General features: G+C 44.5%; 1 protein-coding gene across 2 annotated transcripts in view; it reads right to left on the bottom strand.

Annotated features, from left to right (window-relative positions):
- The window catches only part of XAF1 (XIAP associated factor 1), a 19,059-nt gene extending 11,998 nt beyond the window's left edge, over positions 1-7,061 (bottom strand). Inside the window, exons 1-3 of one of the 2 annotated variants that reach the window (XM_034752940.1) lie at positions 6,943-7,061; positions 6,234-6,340; positions 718-801 (exon numbers count right to left, since the gene is read on the bottom strand). In XM_034752940.1, the coding sequence (XP_034608831.1) occupies positions 718-749 (32 nt within the window). In that variant the 5' untranslated portion in view covers positions 750-801; positions 6,234-6,340; positions 6,943-7,061. Of the gene's footprint in view, positions 1-717; positions 802-1,591; positions 1,677-6,233; positions 6,341-6,942 lie in introns of those variants that run through there. The other variant, XM_034752941.1, reaches the window with a different exon arrangement.
- Positions 7,062-10,467: the final 3,406 nt, after the last annotated feature.

The raw sequence follows: 10,467 nt of genomic DNA, 5'->3' as shown, positions 1-10,467 counted from the left end.
AGTGTCAGAGGGGTAGCTGTGTTAGTCTGTATCCACAAAAACAACGAGGAGGCCAGTGGCACCTTAAAGACCAACAGATTTATTTGGGCTTAATCTGTTAGTCTTTAAGGTGCCACTGGACTCCTCGTTGTTTTTGTGGATACAGACTAACACAGCTACCCCTCTGACACTGCTCTAAAGAGCTCCCCTTAGTCTAACAGATTAAGCCCAAATAAATCTGTTGGTCTTTAAGGTGCCACTGGCCTCCTCGCTGTTTTAGAGCAGTGGCTCTCAACCTTTCCAGACTGCTGTACCCCTTTCAGGAGTCTGATTTGTCTTGCATACCCCCAAATTTCACCTCACTTAAAAACTCCTTGCTTACAAAGTCTGACCTAGAAATAAAAAACTGGCACAGCGCACTATTACTGAACATTTGCTGACTTTGTCATTTTACCATAGAATTATAAAAAAAATCCACGGGAATATAAATATCGTACTTTTTCACTTCAGTGTATAGAATATAGAGCAGCATAAACAAGTCATTGTCTGCACGAAATTTTAGTTTGTACAGATTCTGCTAGTGCTTTTCCTGTAGTCTGTTGTAAAACTAGGCAAATATCTAGATGAGTTGATGGACCCCGGAAGACCTCTGCGTACCCCTGGTTGAGAACCATGGGGCTAGAGCCTCTACAACTCTCAGATATAAATATCACACTGGGGAAATTAATGATTTCTTACCAGTTCTTGCAGAACTTGCTCTCCTCCTCCATGGTTTCTCTGGGGCTGTGCCTCTCTTTCTCTTTCGTTATTTATTTGGTCGGCCTGTAGGGAGAGAAATGAAACTGAAACTGTCCGTCATACTAACCCAACCCTAAATCATGGGTCTGCCAACCAACTCTGTGAAACAGAAAGAGTGGGTGTGAGTAGGGAGGGGCAGTGTTTGGTGGTGGTTGTTTACCAAGAGCTGGGGTGAGTCCCGTCCTGGAACGGACTCAGAGCCACCAGATCCAACCTAGTCTCCAGATGCTGTGTATTTGGGGTTGTATTTCCACCTCCTTCCTCTGTATCCCAAATTAGTTTGAGAGTCACTGGCTTATTGTATTCAATCTTTCCAGACTACTGTACCTCTTTCAGGAGTCTGATTTGTCTTGCGTACCCCCAAGTTTCACCTCGCTTAAAAACGCCTTGCTTACAAAATCTGACATAAAAATACAAAAGCGGCACAGCACACTGTTATTGAACAATTGCTGACTTTCTCATTTTGACCATAGAATTATAAAATAAATCAAATGAAACATAAATATTGCACTTGCATTCCAGTCGGCTCTCTCTGAGCTGAGGAGCGAAAACATCATCTACTATAGAGCAGTATAAACCAGTCATTGTCTGTATGAAATGTACTGACTTCGCTAGTGCTTTTTCTGTAGCCTGTTGTAAAACTAGGCAAAAATCTAGGTGAGTTGCTGTACACCCTGGAATATCTCTGCGTACTCCCAGGGGTATACGTATCCCTGGTTGACAACCACGGCACTAAGTAATTTGCCTAGTTGCATGCAGACTTTTCTCTAGGGCTGTGAAAGCCTCTAGACTAGAGGGAGGGGAAGCTCTTCACCTGCTCAGCAACAGCCCTGAGGCTGCCTATGATCAGATGGCCAGTCTGCAGAGTCAAACTTCCTTGTCGCAGGGGGACAGCACAGGGTCTGTTCCTCCACCCTCTTCCTGCCTGTTGCTGTGAATTCCTTTCCTGAGGACAAAGAAAACATGAATGGCCTTCAGCAGATTCCTTGGTCCTTGGCACACAGCCTTCCTGGTGACCACAAGAGGGCGTTAGAATGCCCTTGTTTTCCCCTTATTTTTCTCTATCCGGGCTTTGCGTGGTAGCACTATAGATCTCAGCCCTGGTCTAATGGGTCTTTCCCATCTCCTATTTAGTCCAGAACCCATGCAAGTGCAGGATACGGTCCTCTAAGAGAAGGTGCATCAGGAATTGAAATGATGTGAATCTGCCCAATATTCATTTGCCTCGGGACAAAGACCTGACAGATGAAGCAAGATGACCGAAAGGAAAAAACTCCCAGCCTGTTTTCAAGTTGTCACTGCATGAGAAACTGGTAGAATGTTTCACACCTAGGGCATTTTCTCAAAGGTCTTAGAAGGAGCCCGGCATCCGCTGGATGTTAAACTGACCTTGTATGACATTTTGCTTATAAACGTGCTGCAAGTTTCCCTCCATCCATAACATTTTATCCTAATGGATGGGCACAGGACTAGGAGTCAGGAGACTTGGCTCTAGTTGTGTTGTAGAGGAGCCCTAGTTTAAGTGAGTTTGTGTGGGGAAGAAAGTAGACAGAGCATCATAAAATAAAAAGCAGATAATCTAACACACCCCAGGCTAATCTCGCGATGAATCTCACTCAGTGGGCTTCAGGTTGTCTTGTTACTAGTGTGGAAGATTACTTACAGCTCGGCGCTGGTAGGTAGTTTAGAAAGGTTTCCTCCACCTCACTGATCCCCCATGGTGTCTATATCTCCTCCAAGCCACATCCTCCTCTGTTAGTACAGCTCACTGGTCTCTGACCATGTGACGATGGCTATTGTTATCTCAGCCAATCAGAAAGAGCCCTATGGCCCGGTTTCCAAGTTCAGTTTCCCATTAGCATTTGGGCCTTGCATCAGGCCACAGGTCTGAATCCCTTTGGGATGACTTTGCTTTCATTCATTTTCCCCTTGTCTGTCCAGAGAACTATCAATGGGAAAAAATTTGCATGTGGATGCAGGGTGCTTCTCCCCATTGAAAGATGGTTGGTACCCGTGGCACTTCCTAGTGCTCATAGAGCACTATTTATCAGTAGCTCTCAAACCACTTCATAAAGAGAGATCATTATCCCCTTTTTACATACACAGGGGGCCTAGCAAGGTCACCCAGCAGGCCAGGGGCAGAGCTGGAAATAGAGCCCAGGTTTCTCAAGTCCCAGTCCAGTGCCACTAAGCACACTGCCTCACTGTGGAGACAAGTGCTGAGTGTTGTGAGCATAACACTTCCAGATCACTTTTGGACAGGCTTTTTGTTTTGCCTAATAACCCTCAATCCATTTCAGGAGAACTTTTTTGGTATGAAGAAAGGCAAATCTTTAATCTGTGGGCCTCAAACCTCCCCTTTGCCCCCGTACAAATATTGTGATGGTTGGGATCAGTGGGGGCACTTGAACTTGTAAACGCACTAGATTTAAAGGGCAGGGGTCACGACAGGACATTTTCAGTGATTGGTTCTTGACTGTGGAATTCACTCTCTCCCATTGGTCCAACATAGTTGGGATCTGTTGATGTTTCCAGTCAAACTGCAAGTAGTCTTTTTGTTGTGTAGTGAGCTGGCTGGGATATAGGTGGTTGTGGAAGAAGGCTTGTTTGTGTGTTGTGCTGGGATATTTCTTTTTGGTTGCTGATCCACATGCAATTTGGACCAAGTGTAAATCATTATAAGGCTCTAGATTTCTAGAGATGCACTTCTAATGAATCGCAGGGAATAAGCTAGGGGGAAGAGTAATAGAATTCTGTTCCCTTGCATCCCTTCCCCAGTTCAATCCTGGTAGAATTCTTTTCCTTAGGACTTCCTGGTGGACAACCTATGTCCTGACGACAAAAAGCCTGTATCAGTGAATGGAAACATGAGATTACTGCAGCACTAATAATGGAAACAAATTGTCACACTTTACATTGAGGTTCCATTTTATAAATGGTTTATAAAGAGTTAGTAGGTGTTATAAGTATTTTACAGACATAACAATATGTTAGAGATCATAATAAGCGCATCAGAGGAGAGTGATATAGATGTTTATAAGCTACCTATTGACTTGTTGGAGTCTGTAAGACGCTATAGCAATTGATTAGCCTCTATTAAAAATATATTAGTTAACCTTTATAAATGGAATCTTAATATATAGTGACTCAAAAATATTAGCTGCAAAGGATTATAATTCATATTTATTATTTACTGTAATGCCCATGATCTGCTAGGTGCTTTCCAGACATATAAAACACTCAGAGAGGCTCAGTCTAAGGATGGACAGTTGGACAGGTAGATAGACGTCAAGGAAGGGGATTTTCTGGGCAAAGCAACAAGATTTGCTATAATCTGGATTTCTGCTCTTGTACCTGGGCAGCCTAGAGCAGGATTTCTCAACCCATGGGTCAGGACCCAAAACTGGATCTCCAGAATGTTTCAAAGGGTCGCATAGCAGCTCCTGTTCCACGGGGCTAGCTGGGCTCGCCTCTCTGCTCCAGGCATTGCAACTTCTGGGGTCCCAGCGCCACTCAGGTTTAACCCAGCTGTCATGATGATGGGAGGCCGGGTAGGCCAAATTTGAGTGAGTGGCTCTGCAATCCTATGAGCCAGGTCAAAACTCTACTCTCACGAATTTGGTCCAGTCAGGGGGCAAAGCCAAAACTGAATGACACTGCAACCCTGGAGGTTGTAACACCTGGAGTGGAGAGCCACGCCAAGCCAGCCCCACAGCACAGGAGTTGCAGGAGTCGTTCAGCCCAGGACCGGGACTGGGACTCTGCATTTCGGGACTGTCCCACTCAATTCAGGACAGAAGGTCACCCTATTTCACATGTGCTTAACTTTACTCATCAATTAGGCCCATGCAAATCAATACTTATGAAAATTAGGTCCTAAGGTTCAGATTCTTCATTGCTTTGCCCTGTGTCATTTGCACCCGTGCAAAGTGAATGACTTTGCACTCCTTTTGTAGGGGCTACAAGGTGCAGGACCATGGTGAATCAGGCCCCTAGTGTCTCAAGTTGAGTACCCAAAATCACTGAACTCTTTGAAAATGTTGAGCCTTTGTCTCTGTCTGTATTATGGGATAATGTTCATTCCTTACTGGGGGGTTGGGAAGAATCCTTAGTTAATGTTTGCAGAGCGTCTCCAGAATGCCCCACATGGGCTAAGTGTTGTTATTAAATCAGTGTTCATTTCGCTCTGGTTAATTTTCTGCCTATGCCAAAAAACAAAACAAAACAAAAAAATCCACTACTGCCCAGACGTGGAAATAATTAATGTTTATTTGGATAAACACAAATTATGTAACACAGCAGAGAAAAGGCTTTTGAAAAAATATGTAAATGAGATGGCAGCCATCAGGAAGTAATGGAAGGACAGGCAGACTACAATGTTGCCAATTATAATGAAAAAAAAATTTTTTTTTTCAGTCTTTACTCTGTACAGTATTTGAAACTCTCCTCGGGGTTTGACTAAACTGTACTGGAAGTACCATCTGTGGCTCAAAAGTCTGGCCAGCAAGGGACGGTGACCGAGAGGTTCATAATGAAGGCTTTTATGTAGAAAGTTATTGGGCACAGGGATTGTACCGAAAGAACTGTAAGTTCAGAGTTACAAAAGCTCTTCTTGGAAAAATATCAGATGCTGCGTTAGGAACCCAGTCAAAAGATATTCCTAAAGGAACACTGTGGACTGGCAGAGGCTACAAAAAGTACTTAGTGTGGCAGAGGAGGGGAGGAGAAACAGAAGGTAATGAACAGTGATGTCCCCTGAATGCCAGTAATAAATCTTTCAGTTTTAAGGCTTGTATGTAAACCTTCTAGTGCATAACGTAATCGAACAAGACATGTTTTAGGCGTCTGATCAAATTAAGCATCATACAGAGAGGTAAGTTCTGAACCAGTTCTTTTTTCAGTGTCAAAAGACAGGGTAGTAGAAGTTTTCTGCTAAAACCTAGTACATTTAAGCGTCAGATTTTCCCCCCCCCCCACCCCCTGCCCACACACACACACACACACACAAGTATCAAAGCTCTTGCAGGTCTCAGTGAGTTTAATTTCATTAAGGTTTTGCACTTCCAAATGCTGTGTTGAAGCTGCGACGTTTTAATTGTTTTAAAAAATGGATTGCTTTGATACCAGGATGTTGTGCTTGCAGAATGTGTGCTTATGCGATTGGCCGGTGTTTGAACTGAAGGTGGATGGGGTAGGAGAAACTTCTGTCTCTAAATACGTCCACTTGTAAGTCATCTGTCCCAGTGGCCATCCCTGTCTAGTGATAACAGCAGCCACTGGAATCCATGGGTCAGGAGGAGGACAAGATATCTCTGAAAAGCAATTTCTTTGGAATGAGCCGGATTACACCAAATAGTCTTTATTTTCTAATTTCCCCACCTGGAACTCTTACCTCCCAAAGCACTTTTACCCCTTATTCTCCACGTTACTTAATTCAAACACTGCAATTGTCTTACCCTTTGACAGATATTTTGCTGCAATGTCCCATTTGCTGGTGAACCTGTATTGTGCCATGGTTCTGAAGAGTGTTCAGATCAAATGAAACTGACATTCATGGTTGTATCTATAGGGTAAAGGATGGACTTGTTAAATTACAGGTCTCAGGAGGCTGGAGTTCTCCTACCAGCCCCGCCACCACAGATTCTGCATTAGCTTGGGCACATCACTTAACCTCCCTGTGCCTCAGTTTTCCCATCTGTAAAGTGGGGATAAGAATAGCGAGGGTTTTATGAGGCTTAATTCATTAATGGTTGTAAAGTGCTTTGAAAGACTCCAGAAAGGTAGCTCTGTAGAAACACAGTGCACGCCTGGCCTAATCCATCACCTATTAATGGAAGCCGAGCCGTTTAGTCCAAAGGCTTTGGATCAGGCCCCTATATTTGTTTTTGCGCTGAATTTAAAGTTTTTGCTTTATTGACTCTTGTTCGGAGCCACACTATTCTATGGAAGGACATCCCAGTCTAGCCCGAATAGTCTCCAGCTTCCAAACAGGCTGTAAAAGGCTGGGGGAGTGCATGGCTCCGCTTTGGAAACCCTGCCCTGCCCTTAGAGTGGTGCTGACTTGTGGGAAGTGGTTCTTTACATGCCTGCCTGGTGGAGTCATTCACACTGCATTGGGTTTCAGGTCTGTGGGAGGGTCTGGCGAAAGCCCATTTTGAAACCTACCCAGCTCCTGGTGCTTTGGCTTTACAAGCACGGCCGTGTCTCTGCAGCAATGCGAACAGCTGTGGGTGCCCCTTAGCCTGCGAGCAGCCAGGGGCCAGGCTCCTGTGGGCCGTGTGAAAGAACCATGGGAGCCGGCCAACATCGCCGCATGCACAGGCTGAGGGGGACCGGGACAGGAGGGAGAGCTGCCAAATCAAACACGTTCCTCTCAACCAGAAGTGCAAGCAACCTCCCAAGAGCAGCTCTTGGGCATGGGCTGTATTGTAAGCCGCTGTCCTTCCCCATTCTATCCACTCTCACTCCCCCACCCTCTACCCCTGCTAAACACTTCGGTAGGCTGGAAGTTATGTGGCCACAGCTTCTCCTTTATTTTAATTAGTTCTACCTACCCACCATCCACATCTTCTCTAATCTATGTTTTTATATGGATAGGTTTCAACACCAGGTCCAATCCTGATGGGCTAGTCTGACTATGTGACAGCTGGGTTGACCTTGCCCCATTGCCTCTTACACAGAGAATTATCTGACCCAGTGAAATAAAACATTCTCTGGGGAGGTGTTTAAAGGCATGGAGGAGCTAGTTTAAATGGGAAGGGGAGGGATTGGCTTGCTGGGGTTATCTAGCAGCAATGGGAGAGGGAGCTTTTTCACTTCTCAGTTGTGGGTTCTAATTCAGCAGGCCACTAAGTGATTGAAGGCTGGTTCAGTCTAGCAGCTGCTTGGAGGCTCATGTGCAATGACTTGTTGGGTTTCTGTGCACTTCCTAGTGGAGAGAGAGATCCACATCACAGCTGGCGCTACTTAGCACCCTTGTTGGCAGCCTCAGCAGAGAGGTCAAGCAGTGGATGGGCCCCTGTAGGTGGCCTGACCCAGGTCAGCCCTGGGGCTGTTTGGGGAAGCTTACTCACTGCCTGTGCAAACTTTTGCCACCACTGAAGGGAATTTAAGAAACAAAATAAAGCGAGCCACATCCTCCACTGGTGTAAATTGGCATCGCTCCATTGACTTCAATGGATCTCTGCTGGTTTCCTCCAGCTGAGGATCTGGCCTTAAAGGTGGTAGTAACTCCAGGAAGGAAGCTGTGATCTGTTTTTTGGAGATTGGCACAGTCCACTCCCAATGGCTTTAATTACCAACAAGTCTAATTTATTTTCGTGTACAGGCAAGATAGTAAGTCAGAATTCTCCAAGCTGGGTGCCTAAAGTCAATGTCCAGGCACCTCAATAGAAGAAGCCTGGTTTTCCAAGTAAGCTGGGCATTTGCAGCTCCCATGGGCTTTAGTGAAGTTGGTGGGTGCTCATCACTCCTGCAAGCCAAAGTGTTTAGTGATGTGCCTAACCCAGATTTTGGAGCCTAATTTTAGGCATCGAAGTTTGCAAATGCAGGCCTTAGTTATAAGATTTTGTGTCTGGCTGGCTCCCGGCAATATTGCAAAGCTGGTACAGGTCTGTCGCATCTTAGGCGCATTTAACATGTGAGATTTCAGCTTTATGCGGTCGACAAAAACAAAACAAAACAAAAACAAAAAAAGAGAAAAATAACAATTTAAATAATACTGTTTCTGTAGTGCGGGCGATTCTGCCCGCCATTACATTCAATGTAATTTTGACTATATGCGATTTTCACTTTAGGCGCTGACTGCGGAACGTAACCCCGGCGTAAGATGAGACAGACCTGTACTACCTGCCTGTTAAAATGGTATTAAGGCAGATCTGTGTTTTTGTTCTGGCCTGTTGGAGATTGGGTCTGAATTTTATAGCTGGCCCCTCTCTTCCCCCAAATTCAGAGGTGTCTGGATTCAGGATTTTGGTTCTAAGCTCTCTCTAGTTCAGCTGCATCTGGTCACGCAGCAATTCAGCCCCTTCATAAACTCAGGTGAGTTATGGTAAGATCACATCTTTTCAGGTGGATCCATCTGTCTAGATTACTCTCTGCCAGTTTCTTCTTTTGCTCTCTTTTCCTCTCATCTGTTTCTCCCTATAGGGATCCTACTCCCTCTCTCCTTAATTTTTTCCTATCTCTGGAACTACCCAAGACCAACTGCCATCCAGCACGGCAGGGAACTTTGTGCTTCCAACATTCCTTCCCTTCCTTTTCCTACTGAAGACCTAACACTCCATTTGTTAGTCAAACCACAGTAGACGAGAGGATCATTCCATTATCCATATGTTTCCTTTTGCGTATCTTGTACCTCTTGCTCTGATTTTCCATTGGTCTATCAATGAAGAGCACAAGTCTCAATTAGTTGGGATTTTTGTTCCTTTTCATAGAATGCAGGCAGTTAAATTATTTAAGGCATGCTGAAGACTGGTTTGAATGAAGCCTCAACACCCCTCTGAAGAAGATGGGGAAACTGAGGCACAGTTTCCCCAAGTGACTTGCCCAAGGCCACATGAGGACTCAGTGTTAGAACGAGGCATGGGATCAGCCCCCTCAACCAAGATTTTTCCCTGTATTGATTTAGCTAGTTCATTAAAAGGCATCTCCTACTGCTTGGCTGGTTTTGTCTTTTTATTCTGTGTTTACTGGGAGAGCACAATTGCTGCCTCTCCACTGAAGCCACAAGCCAGTTAACTATGTTTGCATTAATTGCTTGGGTACAGCAAACAGGACAGTTTCTATAAGGACAGGCTTCTGAATAGCAGCCGTGTTAGTCTGTAAGGAGTTACCTATTTGCAGTTAGGTTAGTCTGTATTAGTAGCTGTGTTAGTCTGTATCCGCAAGAAGAACGAGGAGTACTTGTGGCACCCTAGAGACTAACAAATTTATTTGAGCATAAGCTTTCATGGGCTACAGCCCACTTCATCAGATGCACAGAATGGAACATATTGTACGAATATATATATATATATATATATATACACATACAGAACATGAAAAGGTGGGAGTAGCCGTACCAACTCTAAGAGGCTAATTAATTAAGATGAGTTATAATCAGCAGGAGAAAAAAACTTTTGTAGTGATAATCAAGATGGCCCATTTCAGACAGTTGACAAGAGGTGTGAGGATACTTAACATGGGGAAATAGATTCCATCTGTGTAATGACTCAACCATTCCCAGTCTCTATTCAAGACTAAATTAATGGTATCTAGTTTGCATATTAATTCAAGTTCAGCAGTTTCTCTTTGGAGTCTGTTTTTGAAGCTTTTCTGTTGCAAAATTGCCACCTTAAGTCTGTTACTGAGTGACCAGACAGGTTGAAGTGTTCTCCTACTGGTTTTTGAATATTATGATTCCTGATGTCAGATTTGTGTCCATTTATTCTTTTGCGTAGAGACTGTCCGGTTTGGCCAATGTACATCGCAAAGGGGCATTACTGGCACATGATGGCATATATCACATTGGTAGATGTGCAGGTGAACGAGCCCCTGATGACGTGGCTGATGTGATTAGGTCCTATGATGGTGTCACTTGAATAGATATGTGGACAGAGTTGGCATCGGGCTTTGTTGCAAGGATAGGTTCCTGGGTTAGTGTTCTTGTTGTGTGGTGTGGGGTTGCTGGTGCGTATTTGCTTCAGGTTG

Source organism: Trachemys scripta, chromosome 18 (assembly GCF_013100865.1).
Source record: "Trachemys scripta elegans isolate TJP31775 chromosome 18, CAS_Tse_1.0, whole genome shotgun sequence".
NCBI classification, from domain to species: Eukaryota; Metazoa; Chordata; order Testudines; family Emydidae; genus Trachemys; species Trachemys scripta.
The sequence above is the reverse complement of the archived record's forward strand: the minus strand, read 5'-3'. Positions and strand labels throughout refer to the sequence as shown.